At 39.8% G+C, this 26,361-nt stretch overlaps 2 protein-coding genes across 3 annotated transcripts in view; one reads left to right on the plus strand and one right to left on the minus strand.

Moving 5' to 3' along the window:
• The window catches only part of AK9 (adenylate kinase 9), a 135,391-nt gene extending 122,145 nt beyond the window's left edge, over positions 1 to 13,246 (minus strand). The window contains 3 exon segments of the mRNA XM_043592094.1: positions 1,077 to 1,140; positions 2,892 to 3,019; positions 12,899 to 13,246. Coding sequence (XP_043448029.1) covers positions 1,077 to 1,140; positions 2,892 to 3,008 — 181 coding nt within the window. The 5' untranslated portion in view covers positions 3,009 to 3,019; positions 12,899 to 13,246.
• A 495-nt stretch (positions 13,247 to 13,741) lies between these two features.
• The window catches only part of FIG4 (FIG4 phosphoinositide 5-phosphatase), a 135,346-nt gene continuing 122,726 nt past the window's right edge, over positions 13,742 to 26,361 (plus strand). The window contains exon 1 of one of the 2 annotated variants that reach the window (XM_043592095.1): positions 13,742 to 14,042. In XM_043592095.1, coding sequence (XP_043448030.1) covers positions 13,977 to 14,042 — 66 coding nt within the window. In that variant the 5' untranslated portion in view covers positions 13,742 to 13,976. The remainder of the gene's footprint in view (positions 14,043 to 26,361) is intronic. The other variant, XM_043592096.1, reaches the window with a different exon arrangement.

The following is a 26,361-nucleotide window of genomic DNA, read 5'->3' on the forward strand; positions in this document are numbered from 1 at the left end:
CTTTTTAAGAGGAAATATTCCATCCCTTGTGGAAGACATCCTGGGACAGAAATGACAGGGGCATGACCTAGGGAAGGACTCAGAAATTATGTTCTCAGCTGCTAGTAATCAGTGGATTGTGCTGTACCAGATTGCAATTTCATTAACAGCACATGGAATCCTCATTTCATACCATTCTTGCCAAAAATGGTTATAAGAACTTTAAAGATTCCTTGTCAGTTTCATAGGTGAATATGAATCAGTGTTATTTTAATTAGCATTTCTTTGAATAAAAATGGAGTTAAACTCTTTTTTCTTATATTTGTCTATTTTTATACTTAAAAAAAAGTTTATTTTGAGAGAGAGAGCATGAGTATGGGGAGAGGCAGAGAAAGAGGGAGAGAGAGAAAATCCTAAGCAGGCTCCATGCTGTCAGCATGAAGCCCAAAGAAGGGCTTTATCCCACGAATTGTGAGATCATGACCTGAGCTGAAATCAAGAGTTGGACGCTTAACCAGCATGCCACCCAGGTGCCCCTATTTCTACTTTTATGAATTGTTATTCATTCTTCTGCTTATTTTTCTATTAGGACACATAGAGCTGTATTGATTAAAAGAATATTTTATATAAAGATGTCAGTCCTCATTTTATATACTGCAAAGAATGCAAAACAAAATAAAAAATAAAATTTATCATCAAAAATATTAAGTCTTGAAACATGCTCCCAAGAGCAGCTGTGAGCGTTCCTTCTCTTCCCATCTTCCATAGGGAGACACTTAAAACACACATGTCCCCAGCAGGTCTAAATGAGAAAATTAGAGAATTGGAGGCAGAAGAGTGGAGTCAAAGACATTTCATAAACCATCCTAAAGTCTATGAACAAAACTAGGACTAACAGAAAGGCAAAATATGTCTGATGCTATGAAGATTATGAAGATAATATTATGAAGATGACATTCACTGGGTTCATAGTGACGTGTGATAAAGCAATTATGGCAAAATGTTAATAACAGAATCTAGATAGTACAATTCTTTACCTTTTTATGCATATTTGAAAGTTTTATAATACAATATTGGCGGGGGGAGGTAAAATTTACCTTCTACACGAATACATTTCCATGCTTGTGTTATCTGACGGGCTAAGGTTGTCTTCCCAACCCCCTAAAAAAGAAAGATGTTATTTAAAACCCAAAAGAACAGTCATTTGCCAGAGAAACAGATATTCACATTTAAAAGATTATATTTATGGTTACAATACATGAATATTATCAAGTAAATTTTTTGTCGACAAAAAAAAATGAACAGCAGACCTTAGATATTTATAGCATAATTTTTCTCTATAAGAGTCACATTTTATGAAATGATTTAAAAATTTTTTTTTCTTTTTCAACGTTTTTATTTATTTTTGGGACAGAGAGAGACAGAGCATGAACGGGGGAGGGGCAGAGAGAGAGGGAGACACAGAATCGGAAACAGGCTCCAGGCTCTGAGCCATCAGCCCAGAGCCTGACGCGGGGCTCGAACTCACGGACCGCGAGATCATGACCTGGCTGAAGTCGGACGCTTAACCGACTGCGCCACCCAGGCGCCCCTTATGAAATGATTTAAATAACATTTTTAAATTAAGAAAATAGCCCTGAAACCAGGAAGCTGTACCATTATGGCATTACAGGTACTGTCCTCTTTTGATTATCAAATTTTGTAATTTTGAATACATACCGTGATTCTACTGAAACCCGTCACTTTATTTCCTTTCTAAAGTTTATAACTATGAATGTTTTGACAGACTTCCATTTAGTAACTTCCAAGAGCAAAAAATTCCTTCTTAATGGACATCTTTGAAAAGTGTCATCTTTTAAAGAGAAAAGATCACTTTAATGAAGTAACATTTGTACCTGACTGCTCTTACTGTTGACTCTTAAAACTCTATTATATGTTAAGAAACATAATGAAAATTACTGGAACTATTTCTTGGTACCTGTCCCAGGGTCTACATAAAATTAAATCAAGGATGGGATCCAGCCTTCGGTCTCTGCTATTCTGGGGGGCCTCTTTAATTAACCAGCTCAGTTTCTCTAATGGTAACTACCAACTAGCTCAATGGCTAAAAATACCTCTCATCTAGAGTTCCTTACTAGAAATGCCTAGAAAGGCAGGCTATCTTATGACAGCCATTTTTGGTTTCTTTTTATTTTGTGGAAAGATAATATATAGGTCTGCTAATGCACTTTGAGTCAAGGTGAGGCACATTGCCTCTCAGTAGCTTCAGATATTAATGGGAGAGGCTCCCTGTTTGACTCCATAGTGAATGGCCTTCAAATACCCAGAGAGTCTCACAACAAATTCCACAGAAAATTTTATATGTCAATTGTGTCTAAAATAACCTGGATCACAGACTACTAACAATTTTCATGGTGCAATGTTTTGATTAATTAATTTCTTCATAATATAAAAACAAAGATAAGTACAATGTCAGTTCCTTTCCAATTATAAGTGCACAAGAGAAGAGAAAGCTATGAAATTACCACGAATATTATATTAGTTTTTAAGTCATACAACTAAAGTCTAACACTCAAAGAAGTCATCATACGATGTATTTTTCATTCTTTTTTAATTTTTTTTTAACGTTTATTTATTTTTGAGACAGAGAGAGACAGAGCATGAACGGGGGAGGGGCAGAGAGAGAGGGAGACACAGAATCGGAAACAGGCTCCAGGCTCTGAGCCATCAGCCCAGAGCCCGACGCGAGGCTCGAACTCACGGACCGCGAGATCGTGACCTGGCTGAAGTTGGACGCTTAACCGACTGCGCCACCCAGGCGCCCCATAGTTTTCATTCTTGTATGGTAACATAATATTATGATTTTTAAAATAAAAAAAAAATTAAATAATAAGTTACAAGAGATAACTTACTGGTTTCCCAAATATAACAAAGCAAACAGGTTTAGACAGCAAAAAGTTATATTCAGCTTCATCTTCATTAAATATATCTGCAAAAGGATACTCTTCTGTATTCTCTTCAGAATTCATAATATAAAATGCTACAATAAGAAAAATAAGATTTTTAGTGACTAATTCAGTTGGAAAAGGCAGGCAGGTTAGGGAAAATGAGAATATCCTGAGAATTTACTTAGCCCCAAAGCCATTCCACACCACTACACACAAGGATTTTCCCATACTGACAAAAAAGTTAAACTCATCTATTAAAACAGTAATAAGCTTAGTTTGAGACAAAAAGCAAAATCTAGTTATACATTGTACAAGACAGCTAAAACAAAATGTTTCAGAGAGATTAAATTAAGGGAAAAATACATACATGCAAACATACACATATTTGTGTATATTCAATTAAAGATCAAATTACATATGCTATACACACATATATATATATTATGCAGTTACACACACATATGTATGTGTGTGTGTGTGTGTGTGTGTGTACACGTGTAGGGACTACTAATGGGTCTAACAGAAATCCAAATCCAATACGTAGAACTGAAAAAAAAAAAAAGAACATATATATAACAATATTTATAAGATGTAGCTAAAGTAGTATTTAGAAGCATTAAATACATTAGAGCCAAAGAAAGTCTGAAAAGTACATGAAATAAGCTCACCACTTTTAAGATGTTAGGGGGAAAAAACCCCAGGAAAAATAGAAAAATATATTTTAAAAGTTAATAAAATAGAAAACATATAGAGAGAGGGTCACCAGAGCTAAACAGCGGTATTTTGAAAAAACGTAAAAATAGAAAACTTGTCAAGATTGTTCAAGTAAAGAAAACAGATGGCACAATTAAACAATATTAGACATTAGGTTTTTAGAAGTATGGTTTCTTATATCTCAAAACAGATTTGTCTATTTTTGTTGTTATTTCTAACTTTCGTTAGAGTATGTTCTCTGATTTCAATTTTTCGACTTTTTGAAATTTGTTGAGGCTTGCCTCGTGGCCTAGTGCATGGTAGTTGTTTGTTTTTTTTTTTAATGTTTATTTATTTTTGAGAGACAGAGAGAACATGAGCAGGAGAGGGGCAGATAAAGAGGGAGACACAGAATCCAAAGCAGGCTCCAGGCTCTGAGCTGTCAGCACAGAGCCCGATGCGGGGCTTGAACCCACGAACCATGAGATCATGACCTGAACCAAAGTCAGACGCTTAACCGACTAAGCCACCCAGGCATGCCAAGTGCATGGTAGCTTTTTAAAAAGTTCCCTGATTCCTTGAGAAGGATATGTGATTTATGTCTGATGCAGTGTGCTTTAAATGGACTACAGAATAACAATGCTGCAGATATAATAGAGATAATGCGAGGATACCACAAACAAGGTTATCCCGAATAAACTGATATTATTTCTAAGAATTGATAAATTCCTAGAAAAATCAACTTCTCAAGAAAAAAAAAGAGGAAACCCAAGTGGTTCTATAACCATAAGGAAACAGAGTCAGTAACTAAAAATCTTCCCACAAAAAGTGTCATTGGAGGAAAGTGGGTGGCAGGACCAGAAGGTGGGGCTTAGTGTGTTTCTCTTAGGGAGGCCTCTGCCCTGCCAGGGTCTTTACAGAGGCCCTGGGCCCCAATTTCATAGTTTATTTTGACCAAAGACTTTATGAGGAGGTGGAGAGCCACCTCTGTTCTGTCAGTTTTTGCTCAGGAAGGGAATGGGGGTAGCCAAAGTCTCCTTGGCTTCTTTGGTTTGAAAATAAATTGTGTCTTTGGGGAAAAAATAAAAGAAACCAGATGGTTTTTTGAAGAACTCCGGACGTACAAGCTTCCAGATACTCTTTTGGAGAAAAGATAAAGTGGAGACTTCTAACATTAGTTTACATATCTCATATAACATTTACCTAAACGAGAGAGAGTGTGAGAAAGCAAAATTATGTACCAATTTCATTCATGAACAAGATTTTAAAAATCCTAATCAGAACATTAGCTAACTGAATCCAGGAATATATGAACAAGGTAATAACATCATGACCAAGTTGGGCTTTCCCCAGGAACTCAAGGTTGTTGAGAAATTAATTTATCATATTAAAACAAAAGAGAAAAACTACACGATCATCTTAATAGATGTAGAAAAAGTGTAACACAATTCAACACCCTTTAATGATTAATAAAAATCTCTTAGCAACTAGGAAAAGAGGGGAATTTCTTTAATCTGATAAAAGGTATTAACAAAAGACAAACATATTTAATGATTAAATATTAAAAATGTTCTTTTCAGGGGTGCCTGGGTTGGTTAAGAATCTGACTCTTGGTTTCAGCTCAGGTCATGATCATAATCTTGTGGTTTCTTGGGTTCGAGCCCCACGTTGGGCTCTGTGCTTGATTGATAGTGTGGAGCCTGTTTGGGATTCTCTCTCTTTGCCCCTCTCCCACTTGCACTGTCTCTGTCTCTCTCAAAATACAAATTAGAAAACTTTAAAAAAATGTTCTTTTCAGGTAATAACAAGACAAAAGAAAGAAAACTATAATTATTCCCAGTTGATATGATTGTCTACATGAGAAACAAACATATCACAGATAAATTTTGAGAATTAGCCTGATAACCCAATTTGCTGGATTCAAAATTATACAAAATTCAGTTGCATTTCCCTTTTTTTAAATATTTGTTTTTTAATTTTTGAGAGAGCGTGAGCAGGGGAGGGGCAAAGAGAGAGATGGACAGAGTATTAAAAGTGGGCTCTGCACCGACAGCAGTGAGCCCAAAGCGGGGCTCAAACTCATGAACTGCTAGATCATGACCTGAGCCAAAGCTGGATGCTCAACCAACTGAGCCATCCAGGTGCCCTCAGTTGCATTTCTATACACCATTATACACCGCGACTTGCTAGAAAATGTAACTGAAGATAAAAAAGACATTTTTGCAGCAAAATAATAAAGTAACCAGGATTAAATATTATAAAACGTATACAAACTCTTTACGGAAAAATGACAAAATCTTATGAAATGACTTTAATGAGCAGAGTTCAAAAATGGAACCAGCAGTCTGAAATGCTGTTCATGAAACAATAAAAAGTGGATTATGGGGGCTATATGCTTCCAGGTAAAGGGATATGATTATATTTCTCTGTGGAATTTAAGACTATTCAAATGGACTTAATATACCAATATTATTTTATAGTGTCATTATGAAAAAAAAGACATAATAAGAATTATTACCAGTATCCTAAAAAGATTGAGAAGAAAACCTCATGACAAAAGAACTAAAATTTCAAGCTTTTTTTAGTACCAAAAAAACAAGTAATGCTACTATAAAATCTAATTCTAAAGGAGAAAATGCATCTAAACCTTTTATAGAGGTGGTGCATTTATTAAAGAGTCTCTTTTAAGTACACTAAAACCAGGGCCCTAAGGCCTGGGGTGGGGACATTTAGGTGGATATCTGAGTACTTCGAACCCTAAGATTTATGTGTGTGAGGCAGGAAGCTAGGCATGAGTGAGTGACAGGAGGATGGACCTTAGACGTCCTGATGGAGATGCCCAATGGACAACCGCCTGGGGACCACCCCATTCCACCCATCTAAGGTCACAACATCCCAGCAGAGGAAGAATTGAGTTTGTTGTGCTTGTTGCACTTGTGCAGACAGCATCCTGTTGTCCTTATTTGGTGTATGCCTCTAGAATAGAAATAATGTTGTTTTCTACCTAGTGCAGGCATTTTGAATACGTCTTGGGAAAGGGTATGTGCAGTTGGCTAATTATTATATAATCCAGGCCTGTTACCCAAATGTTGCTACCTTAGGACCCACTCAAAAAAAAAAAAATTGATATAAGCCTACACCCTGGGGTTTCTGGGGCCTTTGTCTCTCTTGACTGGCCTGCTCCTCCCTTGGAGTGTACTTGAGTAAAACTTTGCTCTGCTTTACTTTCCCTTTGCTGTCCTGTAATTCTTTATTGTGGCAGCAAAAAGAACTCAGGCTTCTTCCCTTTTCCATCTAACACTCAGTAGCACCTGGAATGCCTTGCACTGACAGAAGTAGCTCCTCCCTCATCTCTGGAAGGATAGCAGCCTCTCCTTGCATCACCTGAGGCAGACACTTCAGAAAACAATGCTTGCCCTCCACAAGATCTGCTTCAACTTCCTCATAGCTTTTAGACCAGTAACTGGGGTCAAGCATCAGCCCAGCCTGGCTGTGGAGGCACTGGTACAGGAAGAAAGGTATTGTGCACCTAAAGAATTGGAGGGCCTGGCTATGATGTACCAACAGGAATCAGGAGAACATGCCTACAAAAGGATCTTGAGGGTGCTGAGCGGGGGAATGGAGACTAGATGAGAGTTTATTGATACGTGGGCTCTCTCCCATGACTCAAGGTGTTAACATACTGACTAGGACACCTGGAGTGGGTCCTAATTCACTGCTGGTAAGGTTTCTTGAAGCTTGGAAAAGAACAACAGCCTGTAGTAAATGTGGTAGAAATGCTGGAACTGCCTTGGTAGAATATAGAGTAGTGTGTCAAAGGCTCGAGGAGGTGACATGTTAAATGGATTTCACATATGAGGCTAGAGAACTGATAAGCCAACTCTGCTTGTTGGGATGGCCAGAGGACACTCCCCTCATTAAGGCTATAAGGAATGAATTAGTAAGGGGGCACTAGTATCCTTAATAAGCTCAGTGGTGGCTGTTCTTTGTAGGCCAGGACTGAAGGTAGGGGAAAGGCTGCTACGATACTGGGGTTCCACGTTTCAGTGGGGATGACAGGGTCTTGAAGAGCAGAGGCCAGATGGCAGCACTTAACCATCAGAAACAAAGTAGGTGTAATTACTACAATGGGCAGGAAGTCCAGAATGGCAACAATCAAGATCCACAGAAATCTATGGCAATGGTTAATAAACGATGGAATTTCTAGGGGGTGAAATGGATGAGCAGTGAACGAAAATGTTTATTAACTTACTTTTCTAAAAATGACAAAGGGCAAGTGAATCAAAGGCTGATGTCAGCAACCACAGTGGAAAATCATGATCCTTGCCTAGTTCTTAGCTCCAGAGCCCATTTATTGAAGGGGAGGCGAGGAGTCCTGGAGAATAGACCCTACAACACCGTAACAAGTATTTACAATAGGGATTCCCCAATTCTTCCTTCTCCAAGGGAACCTACAACCATTAACTGGGGAAATACACACTGTGGAAATGGGACTATCCTCCTCTTTCAGAGCCTACAGGACATAGGGTCTGAGCTGACACCAACACCAGCAGATACAAAATGCCATCATGGCCTCCTGCTGGTGTGAAAGCAAATGGAGAACCAGTAATAAATGGAGTCTCGGCTCAAGTCAGTCTTACAGTGCAGGATCTGCAGGATCACCTCGTGGTTCTTTTCCTGGTCCCTGACTATGTGATGGGGATTGCACCTGGCAAAATCTTCCCAGTCGTTCCCTGCCTGTGGAGTAAGCACCACTGTGGTAGAAAAGCCAAGTGGAAGCTCATGAAATAAATAGTAAGTCATTCCAAATGAAATGGAAAGGTGATACCCCAAACTATCTAAAAAGATAGCCCTGCTCAATTCTCCAGTGTGATTTTTTACAAAAACCAGATAGATCATGACAGATGATGGGGGACTACTGAAAACTTAACCAAGTGATAGCCCCACTCGTAATTGTGCAGATGCAATCTTTACTAGTCAGACACAGCTTCTTGTCCTCGGTATGCAGCTACTCATCTGGCAAATGTGTTGTGTTTTTTTTTAAATCCCTCTCAGAAAAGAAGATTAGAAACAGTTTGCATTCACTTAGAACTGTCAGCAAGGAACATTCAGGCTTGCCCCAGGACTCTCCTGCTCTTTTAACAGCTATAGTACAAAGGGGTCTTTTTGATCCCTTGTTGATATATTATCAATATTGACAATATCAGAGCCTGTGAGCAGGAAGTGGCAAGTGTTCTGGATGGCTTCATAAGACACATGAGCAGCAGAAAGTGGAAGATAAATCTACATTTAAAGCCCTGTTACTTTGGTGAGGTTTTAAAAGACCAGTGGTCTGGGACATTCCGAGATGTTCTCTCCAAGGTAGAGGACAAGTTTACTATACCTTATACCTTCTACCTCTAAAAAAAAAAAAAAGAGGTGCAGTATTTTATAAGTCTCTTTAGTTTTTGGAGACAGCCTGTAGCATACTTGGGAATACTGTTCTGATCCATATAATGGGTGACTTGGAAAGCTGTCAGTTTTGAGCGAACCTCAGAGCAACAGAGAGCTCTGTAGCAGTTTTAGTCTATGGTACCAGAGGCCTGCTTCTTGGGCCATATACCTGGCCAGATCCCATGATGCTAGAGGGAGACACCTACAGTAGGTGAGAATACTTTTGGAGTCTTAGGAAAGCCACAACAGAAACCTCTCGGTGTAGATCATTGCTGTCTGGAGCAGAGAACCACTCCCCATTCAAAACGCCACTCCTGGCAATGCTCTGGGCTCTGGGAGAGAATGAATGCCTGGCCATGGGACACCAAGTGACTATGCAACTGGAAGTGCCCATCATGAACTGGGTACATTAGATCTAGTCCTAAAGTTGGGCAGGCACAGGAGTAATCCACTGAATGACAAAAATGGAACGCTGGGATCAGGTCCAAGCACGTCTGGAGGGTACAAATAAGTTTCATAAATAAGCAGCCCAGACACCATGTCATCTATCTTTTGCTTATCAATGTCTCTTTTTCAGCTCAGACATCATAAGGAATTCCCTAGGAACTTAAAAAAAGTCATGGATGAATCATGATATATTGGTGCAAACTGTAGATGGAATGCTTCCAGACTTTAGTGCCACTCAGAGGCAGCCCTGAAAGATGATGATTAAGGGAAATCCTCCTTGTGGGCAGAGTTTTAGGCAGTGTTCCTAGGTCCTCAGTTTGGAGGACAGTATTGAATGGCTTGGTCAAAGGCCTGGGAGGAGCAAGACTGAGAGATAAGAGAAAAAGAGTTCTGGGGAAGAGGCATGCGAATGGACCTATGAGAAGGACACAGCAAACACACTCTATGGCAAGCCCTACCAAGTCACACCCTGTGTGACCCCATTCCCTAAGAGAAGATGGATTCTGTGACTTGCTTCTAAATCTAGCAAAGGTATTAGACATACCATTCCTGTGATTACATTGTACTATGTAAGATCCTATTTTAGCACACTGGAGAGACTTCCTGGTTGGCTCTGAATTAAGTTGCCATGATGTGAAAGGGCTGCGGGCAAAGAACAGTGGGTGGCCTCCAGTCATGGAGGGAGCCCCTGGACAACAGCCAGGAAGAAAAGAAACAACCACAAAGAGATGATTTTTGCTGACAATTTAAATGAGCTCAGAAGCAGATTCTCCCCTAGTCGAGTCTCCAGATGAAAATGCCGCGCAGCCAACATCTTGACCACAGCTCTGTGAGACCCTCAGTGGAGAAACCCGCTAAGCTACGCCTGGACTCCTGAACATGGAAACTATGAGATAATATATGTATGTGTTTTAAACTGCTAAATTTGTGGTAATTTTGTTATACCACATAGTAAAAAAATACAAGTGGACACAAAATATGTGGATTTTTGAGTCTCACAAAGCAGGTTGATTTTCCAGTAAACACTAGCCAGTCTTTATCCCTGGTCACCTCAATGCTTCCAAAATGGGCTCATAAATGGAGGAGGCACGGTGGTAGGGATGGAGGTGATGGAGGCCATTGCATAGGTTCAATGACGCATCTCCCTCTCAACAGGCTGATTTAGTTACTTCTATCACTAAGCCTCTCACCTGTGTGTTACAGAGACTGAGGCTAAGCACTCAAAATGGTATATCCATTCAGTGACAAACTGATTACATGGAATTCCTTCACCTTGGAGAATACAGCAGGTGACATGTGTCCCTGTATGGGTGTGCTTTTCCTACCCACAATGCCTTGGCCAGCACTACTATCTAAGGGTTTGGAGTGTGTCTCATTTATCATGAGATCCCATATAATATTGCCTTGGATCAAAAGACCCTCTTTTTAGTAAAGGGGGTATGATAAGAAGGATCCACTGATTCTACCACATACCTCTTCATCCAGAAGCTACCGGTCTGACAGAATGTTGGAATGGCCTCTTAAAGGTACAATGAAAACGCCAGTTTGAGATTGTGTGGGATTGAGACACTACCATCCCTCTCAGTGATTGACATGAGGAATTTGTACCATCCTTCCTCATGACTTCAGGCTCTGCTGGACTGGAGGTCCTGGTTTTGATTGAGGGGAGAGAGATGCTTCTATCAGGAGACCCCTTTAGGTGGGTTTCACTAAACCTAAAACCGCTGCCTGGTCCTCTGTGGCTCCACATGGCCACAAGGAGTTACTGCACTGGCAGGTGAGGACAGGGTTGCTTCTACTGCTTGGAGCAGGAGATGTATGTCTTGAACTCAGGGGATTCTCTGAGACTCCTCTTGTAATTGTAGCAAGCCCGGTCTGACAAAGACATGGTAACAAGAGGCTTACAGCCCTCAGGGATGAAGGCTGGTTACCCTACTGGGAAAACAACTGAGCTCAGCAGAAGTGCCAGCCAAGGGTAAGAGAAATCTAGAATGGGTGGTAGAGGAGGCAAGTGATGAATTATCAATTTCAGACCTCGGATTAATTGCAGTAGTGGATTCTATAGCTTGTCCCACTAACCATCTTTTGGTGAGTCCTTTTCTTTCAGAAATTGAGACCAGCCACCATCGAGAAGAATCACTGAGGGGATGGTGTGAACTTAATATGGGTGGGGGGGGGGGAGAGTGGAAATGACTAGTGCAAACGAGTATATCTCATTGGAACGTAGCAGATGCTATTAGTGCCCATGACCACTTGACATGTAACTTTTCCATGAATGGTCAGTCTGACTTCCAACTTCTAGCACGTGTGGCTCTTTGCCTAAGGAATGTTTCCAGCTGCCATACCTAGTCTGCCTGAGCACAGGCAGACCACAAGTTCCAGGAAATTAATGTTCTGCCATAGCAGGCCTCAGCCAATAACTGATGGGAGGTAGTGAATAAATGCCCCAGCTCCTTTGCCCTTAAGAGGGAATTACTCTGAGACAAATATCTCAGTATTTCGCAGTGAATTCAGCCCACAGAGAAATTTGCTTGATAATATTCCTTTTATCAGCTTCCTTCTGTTCCCTGATGTTTCCTGGGATTACTTCCTATATGAACCACTTGCCCTCGAATTTTTGTCTCAGGATGTGCTTCTAGGTGAACCAAACTAAGACAAGGTTCAAATGAAGAGCAATATTACAGTATAATATAATAATTGAAAATTAAATATTGGAAACCAGAATTCTACACATATTTTAAGAGTTGTTATCCTAAATAAAAACATAGTGCAGATATTTAACTCATATTCAGAAGAATTGGTTTCCACTATGAAAAAAACACAACTAAATATTCTTCCCAGTTGAAAGATCCAAGTCAATGTAAAATGCCAGAACTGACATGGCCATCTTTCTAGTTCTTAATAAAATAGGACCAAACTATGAAAGAAAATTAAAATACTAAATAATTAAACATTTATTTTTTTTAATTTGGTAATTTCTCAATTTTAAATTTACAACATGATCTCTAACATCTCATTGTTATGTAATATAATCTCTAATATCACATTATGTTATAGGTTTATACTATAATTCAATAGAATGTTTACAAGTTCCCTCACCTTTTAAGCCGTTGAGAAACTCTCCAGGTGGGTTGTGCGGTTTACAGGGGCCCATCTCCTGAGAAACCTACCACTTCTACTTAGGCGATGTCTTATACTCTCATAGTAGGTGCTCAGTAAATATTTGTGGAATGTCATCAGTGGTTTGAAGGGAAAATTGTTTTAAAAACTAATTTACTGAGAAATCCCGAAGTTTAGTTTTGTAGGAAAAGGAACTGGCATGGGGTCCCCGCAGGAGGTAAGGTTCCATTCAATAGACACAAAGCGCGTCGGGGAGGGGGACTACGACCCCTACTTACCTCGGCACAGAGGAGTCCCCAGGAGTCCACAGGACCCCACCTGCCGGTCCGCAGCCGCCTCTGGTATCGCTGTGTCGGTGCAGCGGTTGCCTAGGGAACCCCTGGCTGGGCTTCGCGCAGTGCCTCTTGGGGGACCGGGTCTTGTAGGTGGGGCTGTAATTTATTGATTTTTTAAAATAATTTTACTTATTCACTTTTTCACTTAACTTTGTATTTTTAATACATTCCTTTTGACAAATATAAAATGAATGATGATTAGAGAGGGCATGTACATTGCCCACTTGGGTTCACACATATCAAATGGAAGAGGCCTTATTTTAACCCAGAACTGCCGGTCTCAAAGTCGGTGCCACACCACACTGCACTAAACATTGCACGACAGTCCGTTTGTAGAATTTACAAAATCTCCAACTTTCGGTGATTTTTTTAAAAAGGTGATTAAAAAAAAATTCCTTGAACCACACAGCTTTCAGACAGCATGGATTTTGTTGACTCTCCTAAGGGTTAATACAGATAAAGAGACGCAAGGGGAAAAACACCGGCACACAGCGAAGGGCTATCAGATATATTTCCAGGAAAATAAAGGCAGAGGTAGGCAGAAAAAAAGAGACCAACTTCGAATGGATCTATCTACAACTCAGAAACCGATTCAAAAGAAGCAATCCAGTCGCAAACCCTACTCCTTTTCCAAAGAGGACTAGATGAAGCGCGAGCCCAGACTAACCTGTTCGCTTTTTCTCCGCCCACTTTTTCTCCCGCCCGCACCAAACATGGCGCCCTTCGCTTCCTCCCTAAGCAACGCGCAGGTTCTACGCGACCTCTCTACGGTATATCCTCCAGCTCCGCCCCCGACGTGCCTGGGGCGGGACTTGCCCGGAGGTGGGGATCCGGGATCCGGAAACACCTGAGCTATTCCCGGTCTTGTTTGTTTAGTGCACGAGGGGCGTATTTTCCGTCTGGATCTGATGTCCAGGGTGTGAGGTGTCTTCTCTCCCGGCCTCCTGGAGCAGCCTGGAGGTTGCCGCACTCTGGGCCGCGGCCTGGTGCCCTGTCGTGAGGGCCCCCATTTCTTCCGACCATGCCCGCGGCCGCTGCCCCCATCATAAGCTCCGTCCAGAAGCTGGTTCTGTACGAGACCAGAGCTGTGAGTTCCCTGCGCGGCGGGGCGCGGCGGGGCGCGCGAGGGAGGACGGTGACAGCATCTTCCTCCCTAAGTCCCTAATCCCAGCCGTGGGCATGTGTCTGAGGGGGCTTCGCCTTGTTATCGCACCCAGGGCGCTGCTGCTTTTGCTTTTACATGTTTCCATTTAAAAGCCACAGTTGAAATACACTGGAAACAGGTGCTTGTGGGTGTATGTCAGAAACTGTTCATAAAGTTCTGAACGAGTATGGATTTTTTCCAACTTTCAGAGTCTGTTAGTTCTGTAGTTCGCTACTTACAGTACAGACAAGGGTATGAAAAAATATTTTTGACCTTTGAATGAGTAATTTGTGTGTTTTCCGATTCCGTGGCATGCCAATTACTATACTGTTAATTGCGTACGCTTTTATTGCTAAAATATTTGGTTCTCTTTATTTGAAAGGAAAGGAAAACTTGTTTTGCTTAAAGACTGGTTTGTTTGGGTAACATTATTTTGCTTTTTCACTTGACTTTTTTTGCACTTTTTGTTTCATTACTTCAAATGGCCGTGTAAATAGTTACTATAGAATAAGATCAGTTTTTGTGTTTAGATTACTGGGTCCCTAAGATTTACAGAATAGTGTTTATAGGAGCACATTGTCATTTGTGTGGTTGGAAAATAAAGTACAACTTTTTGAATTGGGGTAACAGTAATGTTAGAGTCTGTGTTTAAAATTACACTTCATAGTAATAAGATTGCTTATGCTGGAAGCCTGCCTGTATGCTGTAGAGTGTTTCATAGGGCACATTCAATGGAACCTGGGTTGTCTTCCATTGATAAAGTAGGTACTTAACAGTTGCTCGATTATAACCTGGTTCTAATATCAGGTCTCCCTCAGGTCACAATTAATGGAGAAGTATTGTTGAACCTAAGTTAATTTTTTTTTTCAACGTTTATTTACTTTTTGGGACAGAGAGAGACAGAGCATGAATGGGGGAAGGGCAGGGAGGGGCAGAGAGAGAGGGAGACACAGTATCGGAAACAGGCTCCAGGCTCTGAGCCATCAGCCCAGAGCCTGACGCGGGGCTCGAACTCCCGGACCGCGAGATCGTGACCTGGCTGAAGTCGGACGCTTAACCGACTGCGCCACCCAGGCGCCCCAAACCTAAGTTAATTTTGTTGGCAACCTCATTTGATTAGATCCACGCCAGAGGAGGAAATTATCAAATATTTGTAGCTATCTTGTGTTGTTCTCTGAGGAGAGTCATACAGAGGTATCATTTTGACATTGAAACAAACAAAACCTTCTGCTTTCTGTACAATGTGCTGGTAAATGTCCCTGGTTAGAAACATAAATACTACACTCAAAACACAGAAACTTCAGCCCATTAATCAGCAGAGCATGCATTAGGACTGGCTGAGATGTTAGTATTATTTTCAAAGCATAACTCAGGGCTCTTCTGCTCACAAACCTTCAGTAGCTCCCATTCTGAGGAGAGTAAACACTATCCTTTAGTTTGGCATTGAAAGCTATATGTGATTTGTCATCATTCTGTATGATTTTATGTCTAATTTAATATCAATTCAACAAATATTTATTGAGGATTAACGCTGTGCCTTTATGTCCCTTATTCTGCAGTAAATCTGTATTGCTTTCAGTTCCTTATACCTACGTAGTGTCTTTTCTGCAGCTCGTTCCTAGTAAAGTCCCACCCCTTCTTGTCCTGTCATAACCTGTTGGTCCTCACAGCACACATGGTGGTACAGTGCCTTGTAAACAGTAGGCTTCCATTAGATACACTTGAGAGTGTCTAATATAAAGAGACGTATTCCAGAACTTGGTTGTGACCCCACTCAGTCATCTAAGCAATGCAAACTAACTCCAGCCAGCTTAGAGGTAAAAAGCGAGTTTATCGGAAGGATGCTAGAGGAGCCACTGCTTGGAATCACTGGAAGAGGATAACTCCTCAGCTTCTGGAAAGGCAGGAACAGGAGAGCAGTATTAGAGAACCCACTCAGGGTGTTGCTGAGGACATACCATCGGCATTAGGAGAAGGAACATGATTGACTCAGCTATGATTGGGAATCTGCCCCTTGGTGGGCAAATCATCGTGGCCAGGATGGGGTCTGGCAGTAATGACTTTTGTTTTCAGGAATGGTTGGGCCAAGGCAACCACCCTGAGAAATGTCTGCTGAATTTAATTTTTTGAATCTCAGTTTCCTCATCAGTAAAGTATGTGATTCTTCTTTTTTATATTTGGATTTAAAGATTTAAGCAGAGGGGCACCTGGGTGGCTCAGTTGGTTAAGCGGCCGACTTTGGCTCAGGTCATGATCTCGCTGTCCGTGAGTTTGAGCCCCACATCGGGCTCTGTGCTGACAGCTCAGAGCCTGGAACCTGTTTCAGATTTTGTGTCTCCCTCTCTCTGACCCTCCCCCGTTCATGCTCTGTCTCTCTCTGTCTCAAAAATAAATAAACGTTAAAAAAAATTTTTTTTAATAAAAAAAAAGATTTAAGGAGAAAGATTTATTTCAGTAATAAGTTCAAAGTTTAAGGGACATAAATAACTCAGAAAAAAAGCATAAAATTGCCAGTAAGTAAAGAGATCCTAGGACGCAAAAGGAAAAAAACCCAACTGTAGCGGGTTGTGTTAACGAGAATAATAGAGCTAATGCTTATGGAACACTTCTATGCCAGCCACGGTCACAAAGCACTCCACATATATTTTGTTATTTAATCCTCATAAAACCTCTAAGAAGTAAATCTTGTTACTACTACTATTACTACTATTGTTCAGTGAAGAAAAGAATGAGGCAGAGAAGACCAGTAGTGCTACTGAGAGTGTGGTCTGACAATTGGTGCCCGACATAGATAGTTTGTTACTGGACTGGGAGGGATTACATACAGAAACAGAGAGTCAGTGATTAGAAACTTTTATAACTATTTGACAGAGTAATTGTATATCTGATGAATCAGTTAATTTAGAACATGGGTTTGTGGTTTCTGTGTCTTTGGGTTTGTGTTTTTTTGTTTGTTTTTTTTAGCTTGTTATGGAAAATTTGAGCAAATACAAAATAAACAGAATAGCAAACACCCACATATCCACACCACATATCCACACCCACATTCCCATCACCAGCTCCTGAATTACCTTTATTAGCTATAACTTGTTCCACTCCCCACCTACCACTTATTGTTTTATAAGGTTCTTTTTTTAAATTTAAATAAGTTGAAATGCACAAATCTAAACGATAGAATTTGATTGTTATTATTTTTTTTATTTAAATTCAAGTTAGTTACATATATTATAGTATTGGTTTCAGGATTAGAATTTGGTGATTCATCACGTACATATAACACCCAGTGCCCATCCCAACAAGTGCCCTCCTTAATGCCCATTGCCCATTTGGCCCACCCCCCACCTACCTCCCCTCTAGTTTGTTCTCTGTATTTAAGAGTCTCTTATGTTTTGCCTTCCTTTTTGTTTTTATCTTATTTTATTTTTCCTTCCCTTCCCCTATCTATGTTCTTCTGTTTTGTTACTTAAATTCCACATACGAGTGAAATCATATGGTATCAGTTTTTTCTGACTTATTTCACTTAGCATCATATACTCTAGCTCCATCCATGTTGTTGCAAATGGCAAGATTTCATTTTTTTTGATCACCAAATAATATTCCATTGTATATGTGCATGCCTGTGTGTGTGTGTGAGTGTGTGTGTGTGTGTGTGTGTGTGTGTGTGTGTGTGTATACACACCACATCTTTATCCATTCATCAGTTGATGGACATCTGGGCTCTTTCCATAATTTGGCTATTGTTGATAGTACTACTGTAAACATTGGGGTGCATGTGCCCTTTGAATCAGCATTTTTGTATCTTTTCAATAAATACCTAGTAGTACAAATGCTAGGTAGTAGGGTAGTTCTATTTTTAATTTTTTGAGGTACCTCCATATTTTTTTTCGAGAGTGGTTACACTGGTTTGTGTTCCCAGTCAAGAGTTCAAAAGTGTTCCCCTTTCTCTGCATCCTTGCCAACATCTGTTGTTTCCAGAGTTGTTAATTTAGCCGTTTTCACAGGTGTGAAGTGATATCTCATTGTGGTTTTGATTTGTATTTCCCTGATAAGTGGTGTTGAGCATCTTTTCATGTGTCTGTTAGCCATCTGGATGTCTTCTTTGGAAAAGTGTCTGTTCATGTCTTCTGCCCATTTCTTCACTGGATTATTTGTTTTTTTGGGTGTTGAGTTTGACAAGTTTTTTATAGATTTTGGATAGTTACCCTTTATCCAATAGTTCATTTGCATATATCTTCTTCCATTCCACTGGTTGCCTTTTAGTTTCGTTGATTGTTTCCTTTGCTGTGCGGAAGCTTGTTATCTTTTTAAAAACTTTTTTAAATGTTTTATTTTTGAGAGAGAGAGACAAGAGTGTGAGTGGAGAAAGGGCAGAGTGAGGGAGACACAGAATCTGAAGCAGGCTCTAGGAGGTCAGCACAGAGCCTGATGTGGGGCTCGAACCCACGAACCGCGACATCATGACTTGAGCTAAAGTCAGGTACTTAACCAAATGAGACACCCAGGTACCCCCAGAAGCTTGTTATCTTTATGAGATCCCAAGAGTTCATTTTTGCTTTTGATTTCCTTGCCTCTGGAGACATGTCTAGTAAGAAGTTGCTGTGGCCGAGGTCAAAGAGGTTGCTGCCTGTTTTCTCCTCTAGGATTTTGATGGTTTCCTGTCTTACATTTAGGTCTTTAATCCATTTTGAGTTTATTTTTGTGTGTGGTGTAAGAAAGTGGTCCAGTTTCATTCTTCTGCATGTTGCTGTCCAAGTTTTCCCAGCACCATTTGCTGAAAAGACTGTCTTTTTTCCACTGGATATTCTTTCCTAAGATTAGTTGGCCGTACATTTGTGGGTCCACTTCTGGGCTCTCTGTTCTGTTTCATTGATCTGAGTGTCTGTTCTTGTCCCAGTACCATACTGTCTTGATGATTACAGCTTTGTAGTATAGCTTGAAGTCTGGGATTGTGATGCCTCCTGCTTTGGTTTTCTTTTTCAAGATCGCTTTGGCTATTCAGGGTCTTTTCTGTTTCCATACAAATTTTAGGATTATTTGTTATAGCTCTGTGAAGAATGCTGGTGTTATTTTGATAAGGATTGCATTGAATGTGTAGATTCCTTTGGGTAGTATAGACATTTTAACAATATTTGTTCTTTCAGTACATGAGCATGGAATGTTTTTCTATTTCTTTGTGTCTTCAATTTCTTTCATAAGTGTTCTATAATGTTCAGCATATGGATCTTTTACCTCTTTGATTAGGTTTATTCCTAGGTATCTTATGGTTTTTCTTGTACAATTGTAAATGGGATCGATTCCTTGATTTGTCTTTCTGCTGCTTCATTATTGGTGTATAGAAATGCATCCAATTTTTATGTGTTGTTTTTATATCCTGCGACTTTGCTAAATTCATGTATCAGCTCTAGCAGTTTTTGGTGGAGTCTTTCGGGTTTTCTACATAGAGTATCATGTCATCTGCAAAGAATGAAAAATGAAAAAGAATGAAAGAATAAAAGTCAAACTTTTATTTTGCATTTTATTTCTTTTTGTTGTCTGATTGTTGAAGCTAGGACCTCCAGTAGTATGTTGAAAACAGTAGTTAGAGTGGACATCCCTGTTGTGTTCCTGACCTTTGGGGGGAAACTCTCAGTTTTTCATCATTGAGGATGGTATTACCTGTGAGTCTTTCATATATGGTAAGCTGTAGAATTTATAGATCAATTTATAGACCAATATGGGGACAACTGAATCTTAGTAATATTGAATCTTTTTCTGAAATTGGAAGTTATTTATTATTTTTAATTGAAATATTATCATAAAATTACTTATATAAAATGAAGATTTATTAATATTTGAATTATTAAGATATTTCATATTTGTATAATTCAAATATATAAAATGAAACTCCACACCCATGTCCTGCTACAAGAAGATTTTCTTCTTTTCATTTTTGCTTTATAGAGCACTTTGTTTTATAAAGAAATTTAATAAGCAAGCAAACAAACTAACAAGATTAAGCCAAAAAACCTCTATTGTGATAGTAATAATAATGGAGAAAATAGGAGCAAAGAAAGAAAAACAGAGCATAGTAAACCTTGCTCTGGAAAAATAAAAATAAAGCTACCTTTAGGTGATGATATTCTGGAAGAACACTCAACCATGTGTACAGAAACCATTTTCTTTCAATCAGTTTAGAACACATGGACTTTGCTTTACAGATTAAAATTAAAAAAAATTTTTTTTAATGTTCTTATTTATTTTTGTGCGAGTGAGAGCGGGGGAGGGGCAGAGAGAGAAGGAGACACAGAATCGGAAGCAGGCTCCAGGCTCTGAGCTGTCAGCACAGAGCCCGGCGTGGGGCTCGAACTCACAAACTATGAGATCATGACCTGAGCTGAAGTCGGACGCTTAACCGACTCAGCCACCCAGGCGCCCCTACAGATTAAATTTTTAAAATGTTTGTAATTGGGACTGTCTAAAATTATACATTGCAGGATCGTATAATATTGAATCTTTTAATCCATGGTATATCTCTCCATTTATTAGGGGTTTATTTTCTCTTAACAATATGTGATAGTTTTCAGTGTTGAAATTTTATGTCTTTAAGAAAAAAACCTATTCCTGAGTGTCTTATGAGTTTTGATACTATTGCAAATGGGATTTTAAATTTGATTTAATAATTGCTTGTTACTAGCATACAGAAATTGAGTTGATTTTTGTACATTGACCTTATATTCTGAAGCCTTGCTAAAGTCACCATGTGGAGAAGCTGGAGCTGGTGTGTTGAATTAAGAATAATGCAGACTATGACCGGCTGAATTGAGGGGCACAGGCCACTCACATGGGGTTGGCAGATAGCTTCCTCAGCATCAAACTTTTAATTTGGGGAAGTGAAACCCACAGGGTCGATTGAAGGAACAGTTTCAGTACACCCACAGAAAGGAAGTAGGGCTACAAGACTTAGAAATGGCAGAGGTGGGAGTGTTGGGGGAGAGGAGGGAATGATCTGGGGGGAAAGCAGTCCTTTGTCCTAGGCACTGTGAGCAGGAGATAGAGAGCAGGGTAGCAAATACCGATGACCGAACAGGTGATAGGAGCAGAGGTCATTAACTTTTTGTGGGCTTAACTCTAAGTGGCTATTTTAAAAAGGTATCATAGGAAGAGCAAAGTGGGAAATTATGGTAGCAATCCTAAACTCAGGTCCTTATCTAAATGTTTAGACTTGGTGTGAACAGGGTTATCATACTGTCAAATACCTAGTCCTCAACACAAAATAGTCATTTTTCTCATCACACTCATTAGTTCTAGTAGCTTTTTTGTGGGGGGGTCATTTCCTTAGCTTTATGCATTAATAATCATATAATTTAGGAAGGGGAACTACTTCCTTCCCAATCTGGTTGCCTTTTATTTATTTATTTATTTTTTTCTTGCCTTCTGGTGCTGACTAGGATCTCTAGTACGAAGTTGAATAGAAGTGGCAAGAACAGACATTTTTCTTGTTTTGTTCCTGATCTTATGGGGAAAGCAGTCTCAGTATTAAGTGTGATGTTAGCTATAGGTTTCAGAGATGCCCTTTATCAGAATGAAAATGATTGTTTTCTTTTTTTAAAAAAATGTTTATTTATTTTGAGAGAGTGAGAGAGCACGAGCAGGGGAGGGACAGAGAGAGAGAGAGAGAGAGAGAGAGAGAATCCCAAGCAGTCCCTGAACTGTCAGTGCAGAGCCCGACACAGGGCTCGATTTTATGAACCTGTGAGATCGTGACCAGAGCCAAAATCAAAAGTCAGATGCTTAACCAACTGAGACACCCATGCGCCCCAGAAAGATTCTTTTCTATTCCTAGTTTGCTGACAGTTTTTTAAAAAATCATAAATAGATATTGAATTTTGTTGCATGTTTTTTTCTGCATCTACATATGACATTTACTTGTTTAGTATGGTGGATTACATTAATTCATTTACAGAGGTTAAAAGAACCTTGAATTTTGGAGGTATACCACACTCCATCATGCTGTATTATTGCTTTCATATATTGCCAGATTCTATTTACAAATATTTTGCTAGGGATTTTTACCTTTATGTTCAGGATATTAGTCTATCATTCTTTAACATCTTTGTCTGATTTGGGCATTAGGGTAACTTGGTCTCATAAATGAATGAGAAGTGCTCCTTCTTTTATTTTCTGAAGGTGGTTGTATAAGATTGGTATTATTTCTTTGCTTAAATGTTTGTTAGAATTTACTTCTGAAAGCATTTGGGCTTGGGGTTGTTTTGTGGGACAAATTTTGATAATCGATTTCTATAATAAATAATAAGGCTATGCAGGTTTTCAGTAGATCTTGAATCACATTTGATCAATTGTAGTTTTCAAGAAATTTGTCCATTTCATCTTAGTTGTTGAATTTATTGGCATTGAGTTGTTCATATTTTCTCATTAAACTTTTGATTTCTGGAGGATTTGTAGTAAAACTCTCACTTTTCTTTCCTGATATTGGTATTTTGTGTTCTTTCTCATTATTTATTGATCCATTTTGCTAGGCATTTATCATATATAGTACACTTTTTAGAGAACCCACTTTTGATTTGGTTAATTTTCTCTATTGTTGTTTTTTATTTAATCAGTTTCTCTTATGCTTATTATTTTCTTCCTCTTAATGGATTTTGGATTAATCAGTTAACATTTCTCTAGATTTATGAAGTAGGAATTTAGACCATTGACATAATTTTTTCTTTTCTAATAGAAAGCACTTAAAACTGTGAATGTAAATAGAGTCAAAAGACTATGAAGAAAATATTAGCCTGAACAACAAATAATACTGCTTATTATTTTATGTCTGAAAAATAAAACACCCAACAAAAAAGGACAAGGAGACAAATAGGTAATCTGACAAAAAAGAAGTATGAATATAAAAAGATACGTAACTTGCTAATAACTAAGGCAATAAAATGAAAATAGATTGCCATTTTTCACCTATCCAAATGGCAAAGATTGGAAAGATTGACCAAAGTCCTTGTTGGCAAGGTGTATGAGTCAGAATAAGTGCATTCTTTTTTTTTTTTTTTTTAATGTTTTATTTATTTTTGAGACAGAGACAGAACATGAGCAGGGGAGGTGCAGAGAGAGAGAGAGCAAGACATAGAATCTGAAGCAGGCTCCAGGCTCTGAGCTGTCAGCACAGAGCCCGATGCGGGGCTTGAACTCACAAACCGCGAGATCATGACCTGAGCCGAAGTCAGATGCTTAACTGACTGAGCCACCCAGATGCCCCAGTGCGTTCTTAATTTGGTTGGTGGGAGTGTATTAATTGGTTATGAAAGAATTAGGGGAACAAAAGAACAAAGGAGACAGTGGACAAGATGAGCTGCCTCTTGTCCTGAGCCTTCATTTAGAAGGATAATTGGGCAGGATTGCTCCTGAGGTGACATTCAGGCTGTCATTGTTACTTGTGTTTGGAGGTGAATTTTGAGGACTCTGGAGGGGAAAGGGGGGTGGGTTGGTAGATAGCATGCCGGAGGTGCAGTTCTGGCCTTGTGAAGGGTTGGCTTCCTCCCAAACTTACCTGTTCTCTCTGGCGCCCAGTGCCTTCATGCTGCCCTTTGGCTCCTGTGATGATGCCATGGCCCTTGTCTGTCCTGTGACCCAGGCCTACAGGTAAACTGCGGTCAGATCCAGCCTTACTGCTCATATGGCCCAGTGCAATTGGAGTTGCCCACAGAAGATTTAGCAACCTGAAGTTATGCTGGATGAAACTGCAGTTTACATTAGATGATTTCCAATTTATAGCCCTTACTTAATATATAATGCGGTAGGGGTCTTACCATGGCAGTAAGTGATCAAAGAAATTAACACATAGTGGTTGAGTTTAAAATTGGTAGCTGAACAGAACTCTGGGGGATTTTTGTGTCTGCATGGGTAGGGGTGAGGATAATCTTTACTCTTGCTAGCTCAAAATTGTTAATATGTATGTATGTGTGTGTGTGTATTTATTTAATTCCTACCTTGTTCCAAAAGGACTTAAGGAAGCTTGTCCTTCCTTTCTACCCTGTCATACAAAATAGAATAATGTGAGTAAGAACCACATCATGAAGAATGCAGCTTAATTAGCCTTGATGGTAGCCTTGGTTTGTGTAATGAGGGAATGGGAGAGAACAGTGTAAGATGTGGTTGACCAAGGGATTGGAGCACGAAAGCAAATGATATAAAATGGGAGAGAGAAGCATAGTGATTACAGCAGATTTAGAAGGCGGGTTGAAGATGACCAAGTTCCCACTTCTTTCTATTGGGGATTTGAAGCTGCACCATCAGTAAAGCCCTGAAGCTGTAAAGAGTGAACTTGGAGACATCCCTTTTTGACTATTAGAGGCTTATTTCTTTCGAGCTGCATTACTGATTGTGGGATTGCTGGAATAGGTGAAGAGGCAGGCCTGCAATACTGTTGGATTGTAAGAAGTAACTTCATGGTGATGTTTAAAAATATCTTTATTCTGAAAGTTCAAGTGAAGTTTAACATTAATTGAAGCTGTCAGGCAACCTAAAATTTCTTCTCTTTGAAGAAAGCTGATTTTCTTCTCTCAGAGGAAAAGTGAGTGATTAATTAGCCTGTCATTATAAAAGGAGATAATAATGTTAGTAGATACTGAATTTCCTGTTAAATGGATTACCTATTGTGTTCCATTTGCAGTTCATGTATATATTTTAGAAACATTCATCTTCATACCAAGTCACCACGGTTACAGCCACATAATGAAATTTTCAGCTTTTTCTTGCACAATGATGCTTAACTTTTGGAAGACTATCTGAATGGGCATTGAAATGTAGCTTTGTTGGAGTATCTTACTTCTCTACCCCGATTCCTGCTGACCCCACTCCCCCAACATGTCTACAAACACACAAACGTTTTCCCCAGCAGTGTTGAGTCCTGTGTGCCTGCGTGTACGTGTGTGTTCAGGCTGATGCAGTCCAGGCATCAGTCTAGCTGATGCAGGCCTGATGTATGGAAATCTTGTACACTTCAGTTACTGCCCTCTGTCCTTCCCTGTTGTTTTGGGCATTTCATTTACCTCGTTTTTCACTGTTTGAACTTCAGGCTGCCAATACTTTTCCTTCTAAGGACTCACGGTGAATTTAACCCCAACTTTCCCAGATAGGTAAACCTCTCAGTGCATTCATACACAGTAGGGAGGGAAGGAGGTGGGTGTTCTTATGGGTTTCATCTTCTTAAAACTGTGGCTCACATCTGGACTAGTTGCTCCCAAGGCCTGCAGCACCGCTGCTCTCCTGGGATCTTCCCTTACATCATCCTGTAGCCTCTCTTGTGATGATTTCCTTATTTTCCCAGATCCGGCGTCTTCCTCTTTCGTGATTTATGCCCTCGTTTTGGTGGTACACCTCTGCCAGTTGCTTCATGAGAAAGGGTTCACGGACAGTAACTTTCTTGAGTGCATGCATTCTGAGATGTCCATATTCCATTCTCACTTGATTGACAGATTTAATGGCAAAATAAAGATTGAAATGAATTTTCCCTTAGAATTTCGAAGACATTATGTTGCTGTCTTCTCTTGTGGCACTTGAGAATTTCTTTTTTTTTATTTAAAAAAAATTTTTTTTAACGTTTATTTATTTTTGAGACAGAGAGAGACAGAGCATGAACAGGGGAGGGTCAGAGAGAGAGGGAGAGGGAGACACAGAATCTGAAACAGGCTCCAGGCTCTGAGCTGTCAGCACAGAGCCCAACGCGGGGCTCGAACTCACGGACCGCAAGATCATGACCTGAGCTGAAGTCGGCTGCTTAACCACTGAGCCACCCAGCCGCCCCGCTCTTGAGAATTTCTGATGTTAACTCTGTTCTTGATCTTTGGTTTGAAGCCTGTTTTGTTTTTTTTTTTCCCTCTTTAGAAGCTTGAGCTGTGTTTTACTTCAATTTTCTGAAATTTTACATTCCTACCTCCAGAGATAAGACATGCCACAAATTTCCACACCTTTTGGAGGTTCTGTAGTATAAATTGGATTGTTTCTTGACTTCCCCACCGCCAGTTTAGGATTCAGCTTTCTTGGGCATGCTTTTCAGGTTCAAATGATTTGTCGTTGTTGCTATCTCCACTCTTCCCTTTGCCCTTGGGGCTTATGTGTAAGGAAATGAACATTAAAAACTTTACTACAGTTTTAGTAAGGTGTTTGGGAAGAACAGAGGTGTTCACTCTTCCATCTTTACCCAGAAGACCATTCGTCTGCTCTTCAAACAACTCCGTTGTGGATTTTGCCCCCACCACTGTATCACTGAGAC

Source organism: Prionailurus bengalensis, chromosome B2, assembly GCF_016509475.1.
Source record: "Prionailurus bengalensis isolate Pbe53 chromosome B2, Fcat_Pben_1.1_paternal_pri, whole genome shotgun sequence".
Taxonomy (NCBI): Eukaryota; Metazoa; Chordata; class Mammalia; order Carnivora; family Felidae; genus Prionailurus; species Prionailurus bengalensis.